The sequence below is a fragment of the Podarcis raffonei genome, chromosome 15 (assembly GCF_027172205.1).
Source record: "Podarcis raffonei isolate rPodRaf1 chromosome 15, rPodRaf1.pri, whole genome shotgun sequence".
Lineage (NCBI taxonomy): Eukaryota > Metazoa > Chordata > Lepidosauria > Squamata > Lacertidae > Podarcis > Podarcis raffonei.
In genome coordinates, this window is record NC_070616.1 from 11321304 (window position 1) to 11349018 (window position 27715).

Sequence of the window (27715 nt, forward strand, 5' to 3'; positions counted from 1 at the left end):
AAAAGATTATTAAAAAGAAACAACAAACTGGAGTAGCAGACTACGAAGAGGGAGGAGAAAGGGTCAGGGGGAAAACTAGCAGTTCACAGGCAAGGTAAATCAGAGGAGGAGCCGAGATGAAAGGCTGTATTATGCAAAGGCACAGAATGAATTGAGTGAGGAACCTTTAGGCCTGGGCTGAGTTTCAAAAGGAGTTAACCCACCCTACTGGATGCCTCCTTCACCCCGAACTGAGAAATATGACTACTGCTTCGCTGTTATGACATAAGGAACATCTCACTACACAGGCAAGAGAAATAGCAACTCATAATCTAGAAGCACTATTGGAAGCTTTATCAACAACCCCTTAACAGATTAACCCAAAAACTAACTTACTAGTAGCAAGGTCTAGAAGTTGCAAAATCTAGATAGGAAACCAAGCCCTCCTAATGTAAATACTCCATTCTAGTAATTCATCTCATTTGCTTTACTTCCTATTTTGAGGTGTAGCATAGTGTCTGCTATAGACTGAACAAAATTAAAAAACTCCTTCCAGTAGCACACAAAAGCTCATACCAATAACAAACTTAGTTGGTCTCTAAGGTGCTACTGGAAGGAATTTTTTTATTTTGTTTCGACTGTGGCAGACCAACACGACTACCTAGCTGTTATAGACTGGTGTGTTTAAAAACTAACAAATGCTGCTATACACAAGAGGATATTTACAAAAGAAGCGAAGGGGGAAGGGGAGAGGAGAGGAGGAGAGAGATTTAACACAAAAGATTTGCTTAAGGAATATACTGTACAGCACTCAGACCTTTGAGGCTAGGTATTCAGATTCACCATTTACTTTCTACTTTCCAAACCAATCACAGGGTTTGTCAAAATATATTGCCTATCTGTCCTCCACCTTACAAGTTTTGTAAGACCCAAATAATCCTAGGGACACCTTTCAATCGCTGTATTCCCTAAACAAACTGATCCTTCTCAAGGTCTCCTACCACTTTGGAGAACTCCCACATCCATAATAATCTCCCAACAAAGTGTATCAAAATAAAACAGTCTGCCCAATCCTCTTGCTTATTTCTTCTGAAAAGCAAAACAAAAACCCCAGCTAATTGAATAATTTGGTTTGTTTTCACATGCACTCTTAATACAGACACCTCTAAGAGATGCCTTTAAAAATGTTGACAACTTGTTTTCAATCATTTAAGGTCTATCTTGCCCAGCAAATGTTATCTTACAGTACGAGAAAGGCTTTTGGGGGGTATATAGAGGAGATGCGCACAACGCCACATGACTGAGATTCTTCTGAAACAAGTGAGCAAAACAGTATTAGCTGAGAAAATGGCCAACCTTCAATGGTCACTTCCACTTCAGGATCCTCACTTGTTTCAGAAGTGGCATGTTGAGAAGAATCTGAAAAAAGCAGAACAAAAAACCAAGTCTGAACGGCGCAGGAACTGGAAGAGCGGTTTTACTCCAGAATGGCTAATCAACAAGTGTGTGGTGCACTATGAATAAGAGACTCACAAACACAGAGGCCGAAATACTTTATCACAAGCCTCAAGTCCTATGGGATGTTGCCAAGGAAATGGAGATTTCTAAGTGCTAAGCTACAGGTGCAGCAGCTGCTGAGAGTTGCCTTCTCCTAGGTTCACTTATCTTTTCATTGTCAAACATTTTCTCACTCATTGCTGAAGATATTATGTTTACAAGTCTCTCTTCTTTCACACAATACAATTAAAACAATATATATGTGTACAAATTGAAAATGTTACAATAGTGTTTGTAAAACGTTGTGTAATAAAACGCAGTCAAAAGTTTTCATCGATGGAATGAATATCTCCTACAATTGGCAAGATGGATCCAAAGAAGCAAGTGGAACATCTTGTTTTCACGTTAACTCCAGACGTTTATAGCAACCAACTTTTCACAAAGCGACAATATCTCAGTGAGAGGTTGGATTTCCTGCCAATGTAAATGGAATTTTGGCTGGTGTGGGACCACCAACGTGGAGGGCATCCTAAAACATGCTGCTCTTAGTGCCTTTTTACCCCCATTGCCAAAGTAAGGAAGCACATCAAATCATGAGCAACCAGAAGGAGAACTCGTAAGACACGTGAAATTGCTGACAGGAGGGGAAGGTTCCAGTTTATTGAGCCCCACCAGCAGCTGCAATCTAGTTCCGCTGCTGCAATACTACTGGTTTGACCAACACGCTAAGTTGCTTTGTCAACTTCTGAATTCCCATAATAAAAGCACAAATGAGTCTTCTGGCGATAGCTTCATGCAGGTCTCTGTTTCCATCACATCCTTTGAAACATTCTTCCTCAAATTTGAAAAAAAAAGGTTCAACTGTTAATTCAGAGTAAATGACACGGAGCAGGAAGAGGACTGGATTCAAAAGCTCATTAGCCCAAAAAGATAAAGATATTTTGAGAGATCCATAGCAGCAATTTGCCAGTGATGTCCGCCGGATGGGTTTACAGGCAACATAACTGAGTACACCACTTTCACTACTAGCCCAATAGATGGATCTAGACGATCATAACTAATGAAGATACTGAAAAATTGTGTGAGCAGACATAGTTGGCTGATTCCAAGGGATCGAAGAACAACTTCAGAGACAGCCACTTGTCTGGTTGCTAATGGATAGGAAGACAGGAAGTTTGTGAAACAGCTTTCTAACCAGTTCTCTCTCAGACCATAAATTTTATATAAATTGTTAAAATAGGGATGTGTAAAGCAGATAGACAGGCAGGTTAGCAAACAGGTTTATGAACTTTAGCAAGGCAGTGTTAAGAGGATATTTTTTCAAGTTACCCTATCAAATCTAATTCTACTGGCCTTCAGTTAAGCATCATTTTACAGAAATTATACCACAATGTACCTTATAGAAAGTTCTCTGATAGGTGTAGGGTAGTTCACATCAGAGATATTTGCATCCAGCTTTCAGTTCCAGCTTCTAAAGTGCTGAAATAATTCTGTACTAGTGATACACTAATCAATGTGTTATTTTGATACTTTAGTTCTACTTTTTTCACACAACATAGTCCTTATAGAAGTGATTGTACTTGGATTTTCTTTTCTAAGTAACCACAGTGTACAGTGGAAGATACTAATCCATGAATCCATCCAGTTGACCAAAGATCTCTCTTCCATGGGATCATCTGCACTGATAACATCAAGTCAAGGGTCAAAAGCTGGCAAGGAAGCAATCTCCACATGTATAACACATGTCCAAAAGTATTCATGATACAAAAGAGATCATAGAAGAGAAAGGTTTGTGAGTTGTATTCAAGGTTAGTCTTACTCTGAGGAGACCTTTGTTGGATCCAGCTCCTTGACAATAACATTCTACTTATATCCCTTAAGACACGGATTCCTTTAACAGTCTCTAAAAACGCATACACCTTCAAAAGGTTTTCTATAATGTTCCCATTTCACCAGTTAAACTGCCCATCTCTCACAGACTTCAGAAACACTTTTTAAAAGCATATTGCATCTGCAGTTTTTCTTTGCAGATGCCGAGCAGGTTTAAAAAAAATAATCCAGTTTGCAGACGGAGTCCAGCAAAACATTTTTAAAAAAACATACAACCCTGGAAGGAACAGTGCAGCGTCTTCAGCTATCCAAAATGTGATTAGGAAACACATAATACTTTAAAATAACATTAAGCAAAACAGAACGAACCATTAGTTTGAGCAGAAAGGCATCATACTCCAACAAGAAAAGCACTTCCAATGGTATTTCCAGGTTCAGTAAGTATAGGTTGAGCTAGAAACTAGCTGATAAGTTGGCAATTTAATTTCCTCGTGTTTTGCAAGGAAATAAAGGCACTCCCACCTCATCCATATATCCACTAAATCCAAGCTTCACAAAGCCACACCCCAGTACAGAGCTGATTCAATGACAGTTCAAAAATAGTGGAATATTCTTCTGAGGTGAAGTTGTGGCCAAGCAATTCAGAACTGTTGGAGGTCAGGCAGAGCTGATATTCAGGCCTATTTAGAGTGGCTCTGCCAAAACTACATAATTCAAATCAACAGTGTATTTAGCATTTCCTTTTGAAAGGACAGATTCACATTCTCAGGGAGGCAGTGGATCTCCATAAGATTTGAGGCAGGTAACTTACTCAACAAACATTCCAACTAGGAGCAGCATGAACTGGAGAGCTTTGCACACTGTTTTTCACCCCACATTGACATATTCAGGATCTAAACAAATGCATGTTCTGTTGCACCAAACCTTGCATTGCTAGCCCCAGATAATTCGGCACCTTCAAAAGTAACCAAAAGACGGGCTTAGAAATCAGAAGTTTCGAGGTCACTGTAAGTCTAGAGCTTTAAGTCACTGTCTTACTTTCAAAAACAAACGCTGTCCTCATGCTTTCAAGCATATCACATTGGGTAATGCTGTTACTCACTCAGACCTCCTAAGGAAAAGTGTGACATATAGCAAAAGCCACCACAGTCATGAAGAAGGCAGTAGGATGCTAACTTTATTAGCTCTTTTTCAACAGCTTCTATAGCTCACTGGAAGGTGTGGAAGGAAAGAGAAGGAGATGGGGGTCATCTTGCAAAGGCTTCTCAATAGTTGTCCACAATAAACATGCAGGATCACAACTCAAGGGGATGAAAATAAAAATACAACCATGTAGAATATGGAAAAAAAGAATGCAAGACACGAACACAATGGACATGTTTGCATTAAGTGCTCTTTTAATTATTATTATTTTTTAAAAAACTTTCCAGAGTTTTAAATTTTTTTTTTAATTTACATATCTCTAACCTTCTACTGGCAATTCCACATCTGTTCCTTCACTGCAATCGGAACCCTGGTTGCTTCCTTTAGACAAATATAAACACACCATCATAAGAACAAGGAGGGCACTAGTCAACACTTGAAATTTCAGAATTAGTATCCCAAGGAACGGAGTAGAGATTTTATGAACCAGTGAACCTTGGCCCATATCGCACCATCATCTCAAACAGGATCATTTCAAAAAAGAGTCTGTGTCGACAGTCAATCAATCTCTGCTCCCATTTTCTTTCACATAAAACCAAAGGTTTTTTTGGCAGAGTGCACTCCTCACAAAAGGCAAACACAATTAGGCCATCTATAGTTCAGAAGAGCCTTGCTGAAAACATAGACACAATCTGGATAGCACAACGTTTGAAAACATGTGTGGGGGCGCATAAATATGAAGCGGGAACAAAATTCTTCCAAGTTCTGCCATAAAGCCTTCAATACTTTTCCTTCATAATTCATAACTGTTCTCCCTCCTGACTCAACAACAACAACATTTAATGGAAAATGTGGCAAAATAAGTCTGATCAAAATGTTAAGGTAAAGGTAAAGGTACCCCTGCCCGTACGGGCCAGTCTTGACAGACTCTAGGGTTGTGCGCTCATCTCACTCTATAGGCCGGGAGCCAGCGCTGTCCGCAGACACTTCCGGGTCACGTGGCCAGCGTGACGAAGCTACCCTGGCGAGGCAGAGCCGCACACGGAAACGCCGTTTACCTTCCCGCTAGTAAGTGGTCCCTATTTATCTACTTGCACCCGGGGGTGCTTTCGAACTGCTAGGTTGGCAGGCGCTGGGACCGAGCAACGGGAGCACACCCCGCCGCGGGGATTCGAACCGCCAACCATGCGATCGGCAAGTCCTAGGAGCTGAGGTTTTACCCACAGCGCCACCCGCGTCCCGATCAAAATGTTATTTGACACAATTTTTATCAGATTTCATTTTAATAGGAATAGAAAGGCCTTTCTGTATTTTCCATAGAAAACATAAGCTTACAGGGTCTGAATGCCCAACAACAGTAAATTCACAGTACTTCTAGGTAGGCAAAAGTCCCCTGAATGAAAGTCAAACAAGACTAGGGTCAGGGTAGAATTACAGCTCTTTCACGAAACGAAGAGGGGGGAAATCAAGCCATTTATTGAAACCAATATTGGAGAACAGTACTGTTGGCAGGCAGAACATGGCTACTGAGGTATCAATGCTGTTGTGAGAAATAGCACTGTGACGATGAACAAGTGAATTGCTATACCTGTGTAAGACTTTGCCATGGCGATTTTCTCATCAATCGCCGAAGTTTCTGAAGGACCTGCTTTGATAAACAAAGACAGCCATAAAAAAAATCACTTCCCAAGATTTTCCCATCCCGATACAAGAGCATGCTGAGCTGAATAAAGAAACCGTAGAAACAAAATAGGAATTGTTTCATATAATTACAGCATGGAGGAGAATTCCAAGGGTCATCTAGCTCTTTGTTGTGAAACAAGCAGCAACTCAATTCGCACATCTGCCAAAACATGGCTTTAGTTAACACTAAGGCAAGCCGCAGCTTAGGGCAGCTTGTCTGGAGATGGAGCAACATACTACGGTCAAACAATTCATCACTCCAAAGCATAGTAGCACAAACAATGACTTTTCAGCCCACTTCAAATTACAGCTTTTGATTTGGGTTTGATAGCTGCTCACAAGTCAGCGTTCACCAGACATCAAAGCAAACCAATTAAGCTTCGTTGGTTTGGTATGGTATCTGAATTGAGCCAAAGTGAGTCTCAAATATTCCCTTTTTGCCAAGTCCCACCTATCCCTTCAAAACCTTCCATTTTCTATCAAGCAAAGCACACGATTCTTCCAGTTCATCAGTTTACAAATCCAGCCAACACAAAACTTCAGTTCTCAATTTCCTGACTTAGCAACCAGTTATGGTGCAGCAGGAAGGCCACATAATGGCATTCCCCCAGAATCTGTCCCTACCAAACAGACCAACACTGAGAAAAGAGATCATATACTTTTTTCTGAAAACAATCTTAAGCAAAAAACTATGATTTACCCACCCTCCATTTTCTGTATTCACCAACAGTGCTTTACATCTTCAACCAACTCACAGACCCCTAACAAATCTCATCAACAAAGAAAGCAAACGCCTTAAGAAGCACAAGGCAGCAACATGCTCCAACACTGCCAGCGTTGCAGTCCCACTCTCAAGTTTGCTGACTCACTCTCACATGCTTAACTAGTTGCAGGTGCAGAGCAAAAACACCCAAAATTAATCAGCACACCTAACTTAACCCTTTCTTGTTTTTTCTCTCTGCATGCATAAACCCTTGTACATTAACAGAATAAGGGATATTTTTCTGCTGTGCTGTTGGTCCAGAGCCATCTCAATCTATTTCTGCACCTGCTAAGTTTCTGCCAGCCAGAAAGCCGTCAAAAGCAGCTCCCCCAACCTTGAGAGACTTTGTCTTCTCAGATTACAAGCCTGATGGCAGGGCCTGTCTCTATTATTATTATTATTATTATTATTATTATTATTATTATTATTATTACTGATGTGAACCACTTTGAGAGACAACATGTGTCTGGAAAGTGGGATAAAAATACAGTGAATGATAAATATTCTGAATTATTCTAACTAATAATTGGGACATATCAGAAGCTTATCTGAAAAGCTTATAAACTCTCAATTGAACCAATTCAGAGAAAGAAGAGAGTTAAATAGGAAAAGAACATCTGGTAAAAAAAAGCAAGGGATCATGACTCTTCTCTTTTTTTCCACTGAAGCATTAAGGGATCGTGAGAACACTCACAAGGTTGTTACCTCTGTAGAATTGGGTGAAAGTGGCCTTCATATTATGGGGTTTAAACAATTTGGAATTCCTTGCCCATGAAAGACTCCTTTACATATTCCTTTTTAATAAGGAAAATTAATAGTCATGTCAGAATAACTCTTGCAAAGTACTGACCCTCCCCTTTCTACTACCTTTTAAAGAGAGAGAACACACAAAGCACACAACACCTGCCCTAGCTGGAAAGAGACAGGCAGGATTACCACAACTGCGTGCACCAGAATTAAAAGCTTCAAAGGAGATTCAGTAAGGACAACACTACAGTACTCTGCTCTTTTCCAACAAGCTAGAGAATGTGATATCAACAAGATGTGGCAGGGGAGAGGAGCCAATGCTGAGGAAGGCTTTGCAAGTCCAGTGATCTCTTGGTTGCAGAAACAGAGCCACAGGTGGCTCTGCAAGGAAAATCTGAGCACTGCCACATCCTCTATATTCACATTTATATGCCACTAATCTGTAAGAGCAACGGCATTCAACTTTCTGGCAACGATACACTGTGTTTCATTGACTTGCGTTGCCAGCACTAGGCGACGGGTCACTAGGTGACATTAAACTAGTATCCAGTTAATCATGCTGTTCTCAAAATCCATCTCCCTGGACAGCGGGTGTCACAAATGGGCCATTAAAACGGGGAAAGTGAAGTCACAAAGGAGCTCACAAGAAATAGGTTGTGGGGCCGACCATATTCCATTCACCATTTCAGGTTAAATCCCAAAATCATTATTCGTTTTCCTTCTGCACAACCAATAAGCCAACAGAAAAAGAAATATTGAAGGTTTTTGTTTCTTTTAGTAATGGCAGCTAGAAGACAAATGTGAATTGGGAAGGGGACCATTTCATTATATTATTGCCCGATTTTCTTTTATAACAGAATTCAAAGTGTTGTAAGTATGGTTTCCAGTCTCCCATTAAGGCAATCCCCAAATGGAGACTTGCTTAGCACAAGCAAGATCGTAATGTCATGTGCCTTTAGACCATAGTCCTGGAACACATACAACAATTGTTAGAGGCTAGGATCAATAAGAAACCTACTTAACAGTAAGCTTTGACTATGAAAGAGGCTTTTCAGGAAATTTGCATATAGTGACAGGGGAAAAATATGCACACTCCACTAGTCTTTAGTAGTACAGCAAGCTAGATCATTTCTATTAAACCATACACATGAGCTACATGCACAAGGGTTTACATGAAATATATACTTGACAATGCCTTGCTAAAAGAAAAGATATTTAGAAGTACTGATTGTGGCTGTTTTGCTTTTTTGTACCTCATAACACCGGCAATGTTAACACAGCCACTTTTTTAAAGCCTTCAACACAAAATGGGCCAATGTACAGGTTAAATTCATTCTTTGTAACAATAGTCAGTATTCAGTGTGATGAACCAGTGACAGAGTTGTCATAAATATAAGCACTCATGGAGAATAAGAATAATCTTCCTTAGCCTGAAATATCAAGGCAAGTGAACAACTGCACACCCTCCCCTCCCTCAAAAGTACCAATTTGCAACACTGAAATCCGAGCTTGTTTACCTGTAATACAGGTTAGGATACTGATAAGACACTTATCGTACAGACCTATATAAATGATTTAATTTATTCCAGTACCTAGAAAACGTTTGCCAAGGCCTTGAGAGATGACGGAAGGAGAGAGAGAGAGGGGGAGAGAGAGAGAGAACAAGGGAGGGAAAGGCACAGACAATGGCAGAACAAGGACCAAAAGCAGCAGGAAAAAAGAGCAGGAGCCATGCATAAGAATCCCCTGACCGAAGGAAAACCCTGCCTCAAATAATTTAAGTTCACATTAGAACCAGGGCCCTTTCTGATTTTTCTGTCTCCTCCAATAGCCTCCACTTTCACTTGCCTTTCCACCAGTATATTTTAACACTCATGATTTCAGCCTGCACAGTAAAAGTCTTACACTCAATGTTACCTGGAATGTTAAACTGATAATAGTCGGGATCCTCAGATTCTTCTTTAACTGTTACCATCTCAAGCCCTGAAGAAGAACAAGTGTCAGCCATTTACATTGGCAATTAGGCATCCAAAGCAAAAAACCCTCTTCTGAAGCCTCAAGAAAACCAAAACAGTTTGAACGAAAGCTTGTTACAGTATGAGGGATTCCAGGTTTCTTGTGCATCAAGTAACCTCTCATTCAGTTCAAACATTACAAAAGTAGAAAATCATACCCGCCCCCCGCTTGCATTGTTCAAACTCGCTTCAAGGTGTGCTCAAGCAATAAATAGCAATGAGAGCACACATCCACTTTATGCCCCATGTCCATTATTAATAGCTATGAAACTGTGGGGTAGATAAGAGTACTGCTACAAGGCTGAAGAAAGAAAGAAGAAGAAGAAGAGTTTGGATTTGATATCCCGCCTTTCACTCCCTTTAAGGAGTCTCAAAGCGGCTAACATTCTCCTTTCCCTTCCTCCCCCACAACAAACACTCTGTGAGGTGAGTGGGGCTGAGAAACTTCAGAGAAGTGTGACTGGCCCAAGGTCACCCAGCAGCTGCATGTGGAGGAGCGGAGACGCGAACTCGCTTCCCCAGATTACGAGATTACCGCTCTTAACCACTACACCACACTGGCTCTCTAAAGACTAAAGAAAAAGACAAGAATTGTCCTGCTTCATCAAATAAAGGCCCATTTTGTCTGGCGTTTAGTTTCCAACCATGGCAGGCATCCTCACGTAAAGAAACAATGACAGAGTTGTGAGTGCATACAAGTTCATTCAATACAACTAGGAGTTGTGGATTGAATCAACTTATGCACACCCTTTCCATTCCCCCTTCCCCCAACAGCAGCTTACTGGCAATCTCTGGAAGCCCACAAGCAGGTCTATTAGGGATGGTAATAATTTCCACTGGATTTGGGTACAGTGGTACCTCTGGTTGCGAACAGGATCCGTTCCGGAGCCCCGTTCGCAACATGAGCAGAACGCAACCCACGTCTGCGCATGTCATGATTCGCCGCATCTGTGCATGACGTCATTTTGAGCATCTGCGCATGCGGTGAAACCCGGAAATAACCCTTTCCGGTACTTCTGGGTCGCCGCTGGACGCAACCTGAAAGATTTAACCTGAAGCAAACGTAACAAGAGGTATGACTGTACTTGGTGGACAAGGCCTTACCTGGAGTAAGGCCTTGTCCACCAAGCACCCCAATCCAATGGAAATTCCCCATGCAGCAATACTCCCCATTGCTGCCATGAAAGCCAGACCACATCTTTTTAAAAACACCCAATTATCAGTAGTTCTTTTGCATGTTATATTAGAGCAGAGAGACAGTTCCTTTCTAATTAGATATGCTATATCCTTGTATTTTTATGCTGTGGACTGCCCTGAAATCTACTAAGTATGTACGGAAGTAATCAGATATACTACAAGCAGTCATGTTATTAATGTTTACTGAGATCCACTAACCACATACAGTGGTACCTTGTTTCTCGAACTTAGTCCGTTCGACTCCCGAAACAATTTGAAAACCAAGGCGCAGCTTCTGATTGGCTGCAGGAGCTTCCTGCACTCAAGTGGAAGCCGCGTCAGAGGTTCAGCTTCCAAAAAACATTCACAAACCAGAACACTTCCTTCCAGGTTTGCGGCTTTCAGGAGCTGATTTGTTCAGCAGCTAAGCCATTTGAGAACCAAGTTACCACTGTGCATTCAAATGCTGATGGGATCATTCAAGTGGAATGGGTCTTTAAGTGTGGGATGCATAAGGCCAGGGGAGAAGGCACAGGGCAAGTTCACTAAGTTCTAGCTTCCATATTACCATGAAATAATAACCACCTAAATATGTATATTAAGTGATGTATATATACCACAATCCCCTATTGCTCAAGAGACAAATATTAACAAGGAAGTAAGAGATACATACCAGAATCTTCACTGGGCTCAGTCTTCACCTGGATGGCAGGGCAGCTAGATGAATGCATGAGAAAGAGTATGTTAATGCAAACCATGAGTGCAGTAACAAAAATCCTACGGATCGGTCTTTAAATAAGTTAGACCGCTGGCCCATCTAACCTGGTACTAGCCCATGAAACTGGCAGGAGCTGTCCAGGGTGTCAGGTAGGGTCCTTTCCAGCCCTGCTACCCAACAGCCTTTTAAATGAAGATGCTCTCCCTATCTGAACCTTCTGCATGTAAAGCAGGTGCTTTGTCATTAAACTCTTGCCCTTCTCTGTTGCCCTGGAAGCGATACAGACGTGCCAAATTATATCCCATACCTGTGTTTATACCAGAGCTATGCAACATGGAGGTGAAATCTTAAAAAAAAAACCACAGAACATTTTACGTTAGGCTCCTAGGACTAGTAGACACACTGGGCTGTTTTCACATTTTTCCTCACGACTACAAGGGCTGGAAACTTCTATTCTGGTCTGAAATGGCAGATGTGGCTCTTACAAATGTCAAAAGGGCCCCATCAGCCAAGACAGACAACTGCATGGATGAGAAGTTCATCACGCATATTTTTGTCTGGCATCAACTCAGGTGGCCTTTTGGCACCAAATACTCTTAGGCTTTTAACAAGATTGATCCTGATGATGAGACTGATTTCTTGTATTTTAGTATTTTAAAAAATATCTCAGTGTGCTTACAAAGGATGCTGTCAGCAGCCTGGCAAACTACGATGATGGGGAAATGAGTATTTTAAATGAAAGACGAACATTCAAAACCGTATTTTGTGGTTGAAAGACGTGCTTTATGAGTTATATTTTTGCACCAACAGGAGAAAAGCTGTTGAAAAAAAGAAACAACCACAGAAAAACAGAAAAGATATTCTACCTTCCACCTGGGGATGTTACTGTGTGTGAGGAATCTGTCATGCGAGGTCCTGCAAGGAATAAAATGTTAGCTGTTAATGTAGTGCTTATATTTCACACCCAATTATAATTCTAGAGTAAGGTTAAACTAATATCACTTGGACTCCACATTTTCACTTATTTATTTCAAGCTACTTTTAGCCTACCCTTCATCCCAAAGAATCTAAGTACAAGGTACAAAACTAAAATGCATCAAATCACAGCACCGGCAGCATTTGGTTGTGTCAAGGAATAGCATCTGTGATGTGTTTTCCCCTCACTGGCTGTATATACACAACCAGAAGAACAAGTGAGCAAGAAGTAATGCCACTTGATATGTACGTAAAGTTACCATCAATAATAATAGGAACTGGTTGAAAATACTCCCCCCGCCCTAGAAAGATTAACACTACTAGTGGCATAGCACCAGTATCAGAACTCAAGGTCACAGCAGGTCCTGAATCTGGGACCCAAGGGTCTCACAAAAATTCAGCCAAGCCTTGCAAACTACAGAGAGAGAAAGAGAAAAGTCAGTCACACCAGCAAAGAAAGTCTCTAACAGTAACAGGCCAGAGTGATTCAGAAAATACCTGTTGATACCTATAAAGGCTTCTGAGTTAGGCTTGCTTGCTGCTCAGATCAATTAACAGATTGATCTCTACCTAACACTAATGTAACAAAAGCCAGATCTGACAAGCAGTGACTGGCTGTGTAAGCAAAAGGGGTCCGTGACTGCCCCCCTAAATATTTTAAAAATAACATTTTTAAACTGACTACTCCTGCAGGTCCCCTGCTACAATACAGCAAATTTGTCCTCCCCAATAACAAGAAAATGGCCATGCCGAATTGTACCCTTTGGCCCCACCCACTTTTATGATGCAATCCTTGGAAGATTGGTGATGTGTCAACGTAGCCCTCAGTACAAAAAGGGTTAGTCATCCCCTGGCTTGCCAAAATGTGCAAATCGGGCCATTGTATCAAATGAAATTTCCAGTGTTTTTATTTAGATAAGACAAGTGTCTACTCACCTAGATGTTTCTTTGGCTCGAGGAAGGGCCTATTAAAAAGAAAGTGTTCTGTTATTTTAAAAGCACAGCTAAAAAAGAGCTACTAGCATTTAAAAGTATTCAAAGCATTTTGTATACAGTGGTACCTCCGGTTGCGGACGGGATCTGTTCTGGAGGTCCGATCAGATCCCAAGGTTTCCACAATCAGAGGGACCGCTTCTGCGCACACATGTGCAGCAGTAGAGCGCTTCTGTGCATGCAAAAACCCGGAAATATACTTCCAGGTTTGCCACTTACATATCCCGACGTTTACGTAAGCGGAGGGATACGTAAGCGGAGGTACGACTGTATATGCAATCCTTACTGCCACCCTGAAAACAGCTCAGTGTTATTATGCCCATTTCAGACAACAGATGAACTGCCCTGAGACATCTGGGTATAAGGCATTATATAAATTCAAATAATAATAATAATAATAATAATAATAATAATAATAATAATGGCTTAGCAAAGGAAATGTCTGAACGAGAGATTTTCAAGTTCACAACTCAGCAGCAATACTGCTCCACTAAATACCACCCACTTCCAATATAATTATAGATAAACTTAAGGATATACAGAAAGATTTATAAGCAATTATAATTTAATTGAACAAACTGCTCCAAGAAAAGGAGGTGCTAGCACACCTTTTGATGACAAATGAGATCCCAGATTTGTTTTCCAGAATCCACTTCAGTGTTGTAACATCGTAGTTGGTGGGATGCTTAAATGCAAGTCCTTCTGGGAGACCATGCACCATCACAGCAGATGGGTCCCTCTGAATCTTATCGTACGGCACAGGAACTACAGTTGACTTTCCTAACGCTTTGCCTGGATGGAGGAAAGCAATCTTTATCAATAAGATACCGAAACTATGACAATTATGCCCTTCTTGCACAGCAACATACATTCTTCCTTTGTCTTTCCCCTCCTCCACCCATTTTTTTGCCTCAGTCTTGTAAGCTCAAAATCATTTCTCCAAGCAAAATATGTCTGTAATAGATAGTACTCCTGAAGCAGGAAAAAAGGAGGGCAGGAGTGCTTCCTTCATAATTTCCACAAAACTGAGACCTTGTAGCAACAATCTGACTTTAACAGTAACTGAATGTAGGTTGATTATTAGACAATAATGATGAATTATTAGAAAAACAGAACTTTTCAGAACCTGTCTATAAACTGTTAAATATTAATATTTGCTAAGCATTTCAATTCTGACAACCGCAGCATGTCAGACTTACTGGTCCTACAATAGCCAAGAGAGAACTTCTGGATATAGACACTGAAAACAATTAACACCCCATGGCCTCAGTAAATGAAGCCTTTCTGAATATTTCAGTCCTCCAACACAGGTCATCACCACATTAGCTACACTGGTCCTTACTGTAACAATGTTCTTCAGTGGAAAATACTACCTACAATTGCAAGACACAGTAATGGACGCTAGCATGGTGACATCTTACGCAAGAAATTTGAACAAGAAAACTTGAACAAGAGCAAACTTGTGTGAAGTGCTGCTTCTCACACACACAGTGCATTTTATTTACATAGTGCTTTATAAAACTGCTATTACTATCCCGTTCCTAAAGGAATAAAGCAGCTATGGGTTTATTTACCTAAGACTAGTTTCGCGTCTATGAAATGGGTGGAAATGCCTATCCAACAAGGCAGGATTCAGCATCTTCGTGGTCTTATTGCCTTCCTCAAGGAGAGACCCATTTGCATCCCAGCTCAGGAATAAGGACATCACAATTCTATTATGACAACTTTCCACTCAATTTTTTTTTTCCTCCCCTGAACCCCTAGAACCGGGAATGGAAGAGGATCCACAAACCAGCTTTAACCCTCTTTATAGCGGCTTCAACATTTATAAGCTAAAGCTTATACCATTATTCTAAATAAAACAAAAATATTTACCATAACAGATGCAGAAATAATCCTCAACGGATTTCCTGAGGGCTTCCATTTCCACAATATCCACAGTCATCCTATTATCTAGGGATGTTGACTTTATTTTCTGTAGTTCTGCAGCCTTTGCCTCTTCATTAACACCTGCAAAACAGAAAGTATGAAATCCAAAACCAAGTCACCTTTTGAATGCTAAACTGCAACAATATATGGGCCTAACCACAAGTTAAGATATTTCAATACAGCAGAAGACCATGCAGAGGACAGTCTTGTCAACTGTTGGACCAACATTGAATTCCCTCTAATATAGTGTGCCTAGCTTTCTCTACATTCCTTTTTGGGCAGCTGCACAAATATGCATTATTCTGGAATGGTATTGGACTTTTGTGGTATACACAGATGTTTATATGATGCAAATGATGCCCTAAAACATTGATTTGCATTAACTGTTGCCGTCTTCATGAACTGTGCAGTCGTTTTTCTATTTTGTAGTCATTTCAAATACATCAGTGGTGGCCAACTCTCAAGAGACTGCGATCTACTTTCAGAATTAAAAACTGGCAGTGATCTACCCCCATTTGGGGTGGGGGGTTCAGCTCAAAGTTGTTGAGCTTTTTCGAGGAGAAAAGCCATGTTTTTGGGGGGTCAGCTCACAGCTGTTGAGCTTTTTCTCAGGGAGGAGAAAAGCCCCATTTTTAGGGGTTTAAAAAAACTTTGGGGGGGGGGTTCCCATTGGTGTGGCCCAAAGGAAAGTAATACATTTGGCACCAGCTTGGATGCAGGAATTGCCAGAGATGGCATACAAGACACCATCCAACCATCTTCAGCACTCCAGTCCAAATCTGTGTAGGGTTACGCTTTTCCCAAAGGAGACACTTAAATGGTTTGAGGGGGGAAACGCAATTTAAACTTACAGTACTTTACAAAATCCTTTTGAAAATCTTTTCTTGTATTAACGAAGGCTCTTCCTCTCTCAGTCCCCACCACAAACACATCTGTTTCATACACAGCAATGCAGGCAACTTCCGCCTTAGACTTGGCAAGCTCCTTGCACTGTAAAAGGAAAAAGTTGCTGCTTAGAATTGCAGTAACAAGTGGCACAGCTGTATCATAATTATTTAATTATTAAAAAAGACGAGGAAGACGGGTTTCAAAGACTGTCGAGTTACACCTTCTACCACTTGCAAGATAAAATAACAATCAGATGACCAGGCATGCATGAAGATACCTAAAGAAATGTTGCAAGCAGAAGATACATTACAGTAAATACCAGTATCATCATACCATTGACTCAAGGGCTGACATGAGAAATGTAACAACCATTCTGCTTTCAGATGAATCCTCTTCATGGCTAGATGCTGCTGCCATAGCTGCTTGAGCCATTTTTGCTATGAAAAAAATGAGAAAAGAACACAGTGAATCCAAATTATAGAGTAGGCATACACATAATGAATTATTTACACCCTTTGCATCGTGTGGAATACAAAGTCAAGAGCAATAACTGATAACCAAACTACTGAGCAACCAGATTTCCCAGTTGCTCACTATGGGATGGCTGTAGAAGGTGAAGATGCTCCCTTTCCCCCTACCCTGATATCTTGCATTTGCCAGAACTCCCTTCACATCTCTCTGCTAGAAAATTCTCCAGGAGAGTATTCTCCACAAACTGTAAATTCTAATGTAAGAACCAGTTTTACAAATCTAGTAAATAGTAAGTTAAGCTGTGATATTGCCAGTGTAAGTAATGAATAATGATGTTTTTGATCCAGTTACATTACTGGCCATTGTGTCATTCACCATTGGCAGTTCTGAAATGTGAGATAGTAATTTGCATTTCTGATGTTATGTAACTTGTCATTACTGATTATTTGTGTTTTATTTTCTGGAAATAATAGCATTTATTTCAAACTTTATACTGACTTTATTAGTGTTGCACTGAAAATGCTATACCATGTAGATATGCTTATTAAAGAACGTACTCATGTAGCGGACTTGAGGTTTTTTTTCATATTCCTTTTACTTTAAAAGCTACATTTCATACATACACAACATAATTTGAATTCAAAATTGATGGTAAATATTTGGTTAGTGGCAGGCTTAGTGATTAACGTGAGTCATTCACGTTGAATTTTCAATTTCAAATTGGGTACAAAAAATCAAAGAATGTGAATACACTGCATTGCCCCATTGAATAAAAGTATCTCTACAGTTTTTGGTTGCCATCTGAACAAGTTCCCTCATGAATAAACATGTATATTAACTAATTATATCATTTTCAATGCATGAAAATGAATATTCTCCTATTTTAAATGAAAATTCTCTAATATTCTCATTAATCGAGAATATTCTCCAAAAGATTATTCTCGAGAATTTAACATCACTATCACAGCCTAACCTAACATACAGTCTGCTGAGAGGATAACACGAGCAGAGGGAGGAGATCCATGTACCTTGCTCCTATTTCTTTGGAGTAAGGGCAGAATAAAAATATACAAAAATAAACATGAGCTCCCTCCCTTCTGCATCATACAACCCTAGTAGCACTCTCCTGCACTTTATTTACACAAATATGATTGGACACTGCACACTCTTAAATCTGGGCATATATTAGCACCTCTAAATGCCCAAAGAGGAGCTCCCATCTCCCTCCCGCCTCCATCTTAAGGACTTATTTTATGCAAACTTTTTTATAAAAAGAATTAAGTTTTTCAAATCCTGACCTATTTCATGGCTCAACTGCCACTATCAAATGCAGTCTTATATAGCAATAAGGATGTAAAGATAATAATGATCAGCAAAGATCATTAATGAGAGTTCTTTTTTTTAAAGGATTTGCAGAACTCATGGCTACACTGAAAGGCAATAGCTCACTGGTAGAGCAAATCTTTTACATGCAGTAGAGCCCAGGTTCATTAACAGGCATCTCTGGGTAGGACTGGGAAATAATTCCATTTGAAACCCAGGCAAAGCACGGCCAGTCAGCATGGACAATAATGAGACCAATGGTCTGACTTGGTACAAGGCCGCTTCTTACATTCCTAGATAACATACAAAAGGTTCAAAGACTAGAAGGAATGTAGGGTGTCTGATGTTGCAATCCTAACCCCCCTTACTTGGGAGTAAACCCCAGTGAAATCAATGACATGGCCTTCAATGAGAAGACATGACAAGGATTGCTCTGCAAGTCACTATTTATTTACTGTTTTATACTTCTCCCTCTTCTAATTAAGTGGCTACAAGCAAACATGACACAATACTACTGTAAGACCATATAACACAATCAACAATATCAAACCCTAAGGGGAACCTAAGCAATGTTTTGCCATGTTTACAAAATAGGGAAAGAGTCAGGCCCAAGCAGATCTGTCAGCTGGTTCCGCCACAGAAAAGGTCCTGCTACATAACCCACCCAATCTTATCTCTCTTAAAGATGGGCCTCTTCCTTTTGATTATGATAAGGGCCCACTCAAAGAGCCACTTGTGTCATTTTTCTAAGTCAATGTATTTATTGGGACTTAAAAACTTGCAAAGTTTTTTCAGTATTTTGCCAACAAAACTGGAGGGGGTTATGATGAAAATGACCAGACTTTGGAGTGTTCTATATACTGCACTCTATCATGCTGTGTGATAGAAAAGCTACCTGTTGTTCAGCCCAGGCTTCTACCATGGTTCTCAATAATGAAAGATCCTGCTGACCTTTCTGATAAACCAAACTGTGGCTAATAAAGGATATACCCTTGATGCCAGCATTTGGAGTCAACCGTTCATTTGCTCCAGTGATGTGGGATGGGAAAAATTATTCTTCTGTAGAAAAGGTTCTGTTTCATAAGTTCATTGGTAACAACACATGGGTACCAACTGCAAATACAGTATCTCTCACATCTTATTTTCAAAAGCTAATGAAAGTCCAGTTTGTATTTTCATACCTATTCTCTGCATTACAAGAATTCTGCACAGCTAAAATGGAACCTGAAACAGAAAAATGCAAAACTGAAAAGTGATCATATTTTCTGAGCAAAGAAAGTTCAAACAATTGTTTCTAAAAATCTGGGACTTTTCCAGACAGACAAGGGAATGTGGAGGAGACAAAGAAAAACACACATTTTTAATGTGAAGCACCAAAACTTTTTCTGGCCAGTACAATACAAACCTAAACATACTTACTAAGTCTCACAGCACTTTGTGGGACTTCTATGTAAACACGCATTGGATTGAGATGCAAATGAAATGGGGTGGGAAGCTTTGCGGATTTGGGGAATCTATGCTACCTAACAGTAAAATATGAAATTTTGGAAGGCAACAAGGATATCCGCAGGCAACTAGGCTGTTTACTTTGGCAGTAAGATACTAGTTCAAATGGCTCAGATGCCGGGAAGTTGGACTTGTGAGTTACAACCACTATCCATAGCGTACTTTGCAAATGAACAGCAGGTGAAATTGCACTCTCCCAGCCTCTCAAAATAGTGTTTTGAATGCTGCATGAAAAATCATGTCACTTTAAGAGAGGTGCTGGGAGACAGTGGGGATGATACCTGGATTCCCTGCGTTTACTTAGGTCTGTGAAATCTGGGCCACTTTCTTTCTGAGGCCAACACATCAAGCCTTTTCATTCTGCTCTAAACACCTTTTTGCGAACCCACCCCCAAAACCCCTCTATAGGTCAAAAACATTCTTAAAGCAATTCTGAAAGTCTAGATTAGAAGCAAAGAGTATTAGAAATTAGAGGATTTTTCAAAAAGTAGGTGATTCAGTATTTGCTTCATAGATTGCAGAAGGCAGGGCTTAGATCAGGAAGACCTAGGCTGAAATTTGCACAGAGGCCACTAAGGTCTCTTGGGAACATCACATTTATGAAGTAATTAATGTACATTTTGAAAGAAATGCAGGATATAGGTGTGATAAATAAATCACCAATACAAAAAAAAAAAAAAAAATAAGCACTAGGAGTAGAATACTTTCTAAGATGGAGGACACCGGCCTGGACATACTTGCATGCTATTCTGAAGGAAACAACACTTGATCAAGACTTCTGTACCACTACAATAATTAAATATGCAGGAAGTAACAGACTTTAAAAGGTGGCAATACATCTGCAACCCACACACATACACATATCCCAAGTGTCAATCTAAAAATTCTAAGTAACATCAGGGATTAGATCCCAAGTCTCCAACAGCAAGTACTGCAGCTACTTGCTGCAACAAATTGACTATCTGGAGAAGAAAAGGAATTGCAGGGGAAAATCTCTCTCCATCTGTAGTTAGAACAGTGGAGAATTTAGGTAACATACATGAAAATATCAAGAAGTTGTGGGTTACAGTCCAACTCCTCTAAAAGGGATAATCAAATAATTTCTTTTAAAACAGATTTATGTTTAAGGATAGGTTTCAGGAACAAAGTGTATGAGAGTGGAGATTAGTGTTCCCCAGCATCACAAGAAGTGTTTACTCAAAACATGCTTCCTTTATCTTGATATGGAGTGGGGGCGGAGCGGGTTGCAAGCTGTGAGAAGATTCAAGGCCTTTTCTTAAATGAGAAATGGGGAAGAGGGGAACACAGAAAGGAGAAAACAGAACAAAGGACTTCTAATAAGGTCAAAGCAGAAAGGATATTGTATTTAAAGCAAGTCCTTTGGCCCACTGAATACATGTGATGATGAAGAACATCCAGCCATACTCAAATAATGCAATACTCCCTTTTCATTTGCCAATTAGGAACTGTGGGGGTGGGGGAAGAAGAGAAGTTACTACTTCTTGAAGAAACAATATGAAAAGATAAAAACCAAACACAAAGAGTGGGAATAAATTGTCTAAAGTTGCGACACAAAAAGCTGGGGAACAATCAGAAGTTACTGTGGAAGCAGAGGTGTATATTTAGACAACTTCTTTCCCACTTTCAACACACAGGCTACAAGGATTATTTTGGTGAGTAGGGGTAGACAGCTTTATCCTAAATAAAGCAGTAACAGGAGGATATATAAGGAGATCCCCATTAGGAAATTATGCAGTGGGAAGCTACAGGTGGAAAAAAAATATCATCCCCATATTTATCATTCCGCCAAGCATATAGACTCTGGGCAGGGGGAGAAGATAACTAAAAGGTTCCACTTTGCATAGCAGGAAGAAGAAAAGAAGCGTACTTACATCCCCATGAGAAATATTGGAGGCGGGGAGAGAAGAGATAACAGACTAAGACTACAATCCTATTACACACTTGGGAGTAAAACCCACTGAACAGAGTGGAGACTTATTTCTGAAGAAACATGTGTAAGATCAGGCTGCAATCTTAAGCATACCTGACTACCACACAAACATTTACCACATTCATTTTACCAACTTTTGGCTAATGTACACAAGGCCACTGAAAAGTTAAAGGAACAGTTTCCCATCTAAAGACAACTGGACTCGTAGGAACTATGGGAAGGGAATTTTTGTTTCTCATCTCTTTGCACAATATGTAAGCAAATTTCCTACCACTGATGTGGTGTGAGGAGAAAAGCTTCAGCTAAATAAGAAAAACAGTGTACTACAGGACACAGATGGGGGGGAAGGAGTAGATAACAAATAATGGAGAAAGTATTTTAAAGAAAATATATCTGCACTGTTTCAATTATTAAATCTGTATCGTACTTTTTGACAGGAATTCTCCAAAAGGGGCTCACAGCATTCCTTTTTTTTTAATGCCAGGCTCTGTGCCAAAATTTAAGACAATCCCACCAAAAACTTTGAAAACATTGTGTGTGTGTGTGTGTGTGTGTGTGTGTGTGTGTCTATCTCTATCTATCTATATATAATACATTAACTTGTGTGGGAAGATTCTTTTGGGAGGAGAGAAAGAACAAAAATAGCCTTCCTTCCAGAAATAGAACTTTATTTTAAAAGGCAATTAACAAAGAAAAAAGGGGAGGCTTCCTTCAGATTTGGGAGGATAGTTGGGGGGAAAGTTGTTGTTCTGGCCACTATGATTTGGTGCTAAGGGTGGGGGTAGGGTAGAAAACAGATACACATATGGAAACAAATATGCTGGGAGCACCACAATGTAGCAACCAGAGTGGAATCAAGATTACAACAAAAACAATACAGTACAGGGGCTCCACACCCACCCACTGTAATTCACCAATGAAGTCTACACACAAATAAACACTATAATGTCTGGTAGGAGAAAGAGAAATAAATTCAGCAAACAATAATAATGAAACTTAATTCTTCCCCACCCACCCTTTATTCTTCCTGGTAGATTCACTATGGAAGCTGTTCCCTTGTACCAAGGGAATAAAGATGTGCATATAGAGAAGAAAGCTCAATTTGATTATTGCATTTTTAAATTATTATCAACACATTGAATGAAACCCCTCCGCCTAGAAATAGGATAAGAAAGGCCTTCCCCACATATGGAATGGGAGGAGAGTTTGACGATAAAATTATTTCCCCTCTCTTCCTACTGCCCCTCCATTCCCTATATGGGAAAAGGGCTCATTAGCCCATTCGTGAGGCAGGTAGAGAGTTTGAGGAGAAAATGCTATTATTTTACTATCATTTTAGGAATAATTATTTAGTTATCATTCTTGTGCATCACCCACCTCATAGTGGAAGGATAAGCAAATTTTCAGGGAGGCATCTCAACAACAACTACTCAGGCCTCAGCAAAAAAAGGGGGGAGGCTGAGAAAGCCTTGCCACCATCATGTAGACTTGGCAGCAGGGTGTGTGTGAAGAGGAAAACAGTACAGTGGTACTTTGGTTCCCGAACGGCTTAGTTGTCGAACAAATCGGCTCCCAAACGCCACAAACCTGGAAGGAAGTGTTCCAGTTTGCAAACGCTTTTCGGAAGCCAAATGTCCGATGCGGCTTCCGATTGAGTGCAGGAAGCTCCTGAAGCCAATCAAAAGCTGTGCCTTGGTTTTCGAATGGTTTTGGGAGTTGAATGGACTCCCGGAACGGATTAAGTTCGAGAACCAAGGTAACACTGTAATTTATTTTCCACACTGCCTGGTATGTTCTGGTACACATGTATTTCCTCCTCTTTCTGTTCCTCCTCTTTCTTTTCATGACAGGTTGCAGTTCTGAATGCTGTCCTGGGTTATTTATATGAACGGCAGTAAACAAATATCTTAGATAAAATTGTCAAACCTTTTAAAAGTTGGATTGCATCAGAATTTATGAATAGATGTTAATATGTTCTGTGAACCGCCTTGAGACCTCTGGGCATAGGGCGGTGTATAAACTCAATTAAATAATAATAATAATAATAATAATAATAATAATAATAATACACCCCAAGAAGGCAAGGCTGGCCTGCAATTGCCCAACCAGCACCACGGATAGCTCCCAGTGAGCAATCTGCTCTGGAGAAAGGCTGAGAACAGACTGGGCCTTTTTAAGCTCCTGCTCTCAGACTCCACCCCCTTGTGACTAACTCTACTCTCTTAAAGGGCCAACCCTCTGGCCAGACAAGGAGCACTTCTCGATTCCTCTTGCCTCAGGCATGCTGCACTCTCTGCCAGCTGGAATGATGAGGTTCATGAGTGGTTCAGGCTCTGGCCCTACATACCCATGTTCCTCACCCTCAGTTGTCCTCCTCAGCGATAAAGCTGCTAGCATTTTTGCAAAGCTTAAGCAGGGTCAGGTATGGTTTCAAATTGGGCAGGGGACTGGCATTCCTGCACTGAAGGAAAGTTGGACTAGAGGACCCTCGGGGTGCCTTCCAATTCTACAATTCTGAGTCAGTGATTACTAGCAGGAGGCTCACAGCCCTGCACCTGGTCTGACTCCTTAGCTTCAAAGTCTGCAGCCTCCGACTCACAAGTCCTCAGAGTCAAGACTTTCAAGCTAAGGAGCCAGACCCCAGTCACCACACTGCCCACCCTATCCCACACGAGGACTGCCTTAGCCTAATTTCCAGAGTGGAAACAAACCTCTGGTATTGTTACTGTGGAAAACTGGCTAAGGAAGGCCTTCCCAGATAACTGGGAGGGAAAAGAAATTTTATAATTACCGTATTTTTCGCTCTATAACACGCGCCCGACCATAACACGCACATAGTTTTTAGAGGAGGAAAATACGTAGGCATGCCACCCGTACGCATTCCCTCCATAACACGCACAGACATTTCCCCTTACTTTCTAGGAGGAAAAAAGTGAGTGTTATGGTGCAAAAAATACGGTATTTCTCCACACTCCCCCACCCCCACAAAAAACCTATCCACTGAGGTCTTCATCAGTTGGCTTTCCAAACATACGTGCAAATACAAACTAAGAATGTTACTTTCCCATGGATAATTTTTTTGGGGGGTGGGGGAAATGAGTGCAAGGAAAAAGAAATTATTTCTACTTGGACTATCTCAAATTCTCTGTGAGATGGGAGAGTAGGCAAGAGAACTTTCCTAGTCAACTTTCCAAAGTGAAAGTCTTATTATTTATTACTATTAACTAAAACATTACTCCTCACACTGCTAGTGTTTTAACAAAAAGAGAGGCTCAAGTCACCTTCCTATCAACAATAACTACAAAAACAGAGGCTATATTTTCCCCACCCTACAGAAAAATAGGTAACAAAAGTATTTACTCCCTCTATGAAGACTGGAGGAAGTGTGAGGATAAATTATTATTGTTAATAATAATAATAGAGGCTCAGGGTTGTAGCCAATATTAGCTTGGCTCAGAGTAGATACATTGAAATTAATGACTAACTTAGGCCTAATTTCCATGGGTCTGCTCTGAGTAAGACTAACACTGGATATAACCCTCAGTTTCCCCTTAAGAAACCGGGTAAGTCCCTCTCCTCTAGAGAATTGAGGAGGGGAGGCTGTAAAGAAATACTAATATGAAGTGAATGTTGTTGTTGTTTTGTTGTTGTTGATGATGATGATGATGATAATAGTGTATAATAGGCTGCTTCAGGGTGGCACTTGGAGAGGCTATTTTCTGTGGCACCCCCTAAGTTGCAGCATTCATACGCTGGGACCCACCCTATTCATGTGATTGTAATTTGTTTTCGGCTGTTTTGATATTTTATATCTAATTGTTGTGTGACCTTAGGTCAAAGGGTGGATAACAACAACAACAACATCAACAACAACAATAATAAAGGTTCATTCCTAATATTATTAATGGCTCAGTCCACCCCACCCCCTCAATGGAAAAGTGGGGGAAGTATAAGAAGAATTTTTTAAGTGCCTAACAATAACAACACTTCCCCCAACCACCTTTCCTTCCCACTCTGGAAAAACTAGAAGTCTTTCCTCTCCCTCACAATGAGTTGGGGAGAAAGAAGAAAACGTGTGAGGAAATTTTTTTATTAATAAACACCAACACCACCAACAATAATAATATAGCCTCAATCTTACCCCGTTGTTCCCCTCCCCCCAAAAAAAAATTAGTTCAGGAAGAGCTTCTTCTCATCCACAACAGAAACCGGGAGACCAGGGAATAAGTACTGTAGTAGTGAATGGAGAAATTATTAAGTTAGTAATAATAGCAACAACAATAGAGCCTCTGTCTTTCTTCCCCCTGCCCCACTGGAAACATTTGGTCCTCCCGTTTCCCATAATAGATAATGGGAGGAGAAAGAGTTAAGAAATTCTTAAATACGTTCCGAATAACATCAACAACCTACTTCTTTTGCACTGGGGTGGGGGGGGAGAAATGGCTCAGGGAGTTCTTGTTGTTGTTGCCTCCCATGGGAAATGGAGAAGAAAGGTGTAAAGAGAAATTTTTAAATGAAGTTTCTTATGAAAGCAACAATGGTCATAAAACCTCAACCTTCTTCCCTCTCCCACATCCAAAAAAATAGGGCCAGGGGATCCTTCTCAACGTCCCCCAATGGAAAATATGAGCAAAATGGGAAAGTGTAAGGAGAAAATGTTAATTAGGTTCCCAATAACAAGGTCTCAGTGTGGTTCCCTCTTCCTCTGCCCAACACCCTGGAGGAAAAAATTGGCCCCCACTCTCCCAAATAGAAAAGGACATTTTAAGATCAAGTTCCTAAATATTGTAACAATAATGGTGTCCCAACCCTGCCCCCAAAAAATGGGAAATGGGAGGAAAAGGAAGAGGAAAAGGGTGGTGATATTTTTAAAAATTAAGTTTGCAACAATTATGAAGCCCCAACCTCCCTTCCTTTCCAGCGCTACAAAAGGAAAATGGGAGGAAAGGGAGGAGGAAAAGTCCGAAAGTATCTTTAAATGACGTTCCTAACAGTAATAATCATGGCCTAACCCTCTTTCGTCCCCCCACCCCAGGCGCACAAACACGATGGAAAATTGGGGGGTAAGAGAGAGAGCGAAGGAAGAGTGCCAGAACATCATTATTATTTATGGAACTTGTATACCGCCCTTCACCCCAAGAAGGGCGGCTCACAACAGTATAAAAACACCCAATGAAAATACCCAATGAAGCATGTTCAATCAACAACAACAACAATACCCCTACCTCCCCCCCCCTTCGCACGCAAAAAACAAATAAGTAAAAATGGAAAAAAGTGTGGGGGTAGGGGAAATAAATATTAAAATATAAACCCCAAGAACAAACAATAGCGCCCTTCCCCCTCGGAAAAAAAACCAAAAATAGAAATTGGCCTGGGAAGAGCAATTTCTTTCCTCCTCCACATGGCGGGGGGTGGGTAGGTTAATAGGCATTTTATAGATAAGAGATAGAGAGATAGAGAGAGATAGGCCGAGGCCTCCCCTCCCCCACCTTCCTCCTCTCGCCCCTCCCCCCTCCTGCTCCTTCCCCTCCCCCACTCACTCGTCGCCGCTGAGGAGAATCGGGAGAGAGAGAGAAGAAAGAGAAGCGTCGGGTGGCGAAATTAAATAAATATTTTTGTAAAAAAAAAAAAAACCGTCCCTGCACTTCTGCCGCCTGCGGAAAAGCTCGGGATTACCGCCCTCCCCCTTCCCTCCCTCTTTGTGGAGAAGTCCCCCCCCCGCCGCCTTTCCCGCCCCCTCACCCACCCTCAAGTCTCGGGGCGGCGCGCGGGCCCTGCGCTCAACGGCTCACCCTGAACCCAGAACCGGAGGAGGAGGAGGAGGGGGAGGAGAGCGAAGACCTCGAATCTCTCTCTCTTTTTTTCCCTTTTCCCCCCTCACCCGTTCTCGGGGAAGGGAGGCGCTTCTGCGCATGCCCCGCCGCCGCATGGCGGCCTTGGGCCATGTAGTTCTCCCGAGGCGCCTCCGAGCGGCCTGGATTCGGCGGGAAGACTACGCCTCCCAGGAAGCACCGCGCCGAGTAGCGAGGGGCTGCGTTGGCCTCTTTTTTTTAAGGGCCGGAGAGAGTCGATCGACGAGGACCTGGGAAAAGGGGGGAGGGAGAAACAACATGGCTGTGCAGGGCCCA

The 27715-nt window shown here is 41.0% G+C and overlaps 1 protein-coding gene across 13 annotated transcripts in view; it reads right to left on the reverse strand.

The window, feature by feature from the left end:
- Window positions 1-27480, reverse strand: part of GTF2I (general transcription factor IIi) — a 55229-nt gene extending 27749 nt beyond the window's left edge. For 4 of the 13 annotated variants that reach the window (XM_053367882.1, XM_053367875.1, XM_053367883.1 and 1 more), the window contains exons 1-13: window positions 27380-27480; window positions 19312-19354; window positions 16670-16773; window positions 16300-16438; window positions 15395-15529; window positions 14128-14311; window positions 13463-13491; window positions 12418-12466; window positions 11507-11550; window positions 9560-9625; window positions 6038-6097; window positions 4774-4830; window positions 1336-1398 (exon numbers count right to left, since the gene is read on the reverse strand). In XM_053367882.1, coding sequence (XP_053223857.1) covers window positions 1336-1398; window positions 4774-4830; window positions 6038-6097; window positions 9560-9625; window positions 11507-11550; window positions 12418-12466; window positions 13463-13491; window positions 14128-14311; window positions 15395-15529; window positions 16300-16438; window positions 16670-16773; window positions 19312-19324 — 943 coding nt within the window. In that variant the 5' untranslated portion in view covers window positions 19325-19354; window positions 27380-27480. Of the gene's footprint in view, window positions 1-1335; window positions 1399-2872; window positions 4518-4773; window positions 4831-6037; window positions 6098-9559; window positions 9626-11506; window positions 11551-12417; window positions 12467-13462; window positions 13492-14127; window positions 14312-15394; window positions 15530-16299; window positions 16439-16669; window positions 16774-19311; window positions 19355-27333 lie in introns of all 13 variants that reach the window. The other 9 variants (XR_008327893.1, XM_053367877.1, XM_053367876.1 and 6 more) reach the window with 9 other exon arrangements.
- Between the last annotated feature and the right edge of the window lie 235 nt (window positions 27481-27715).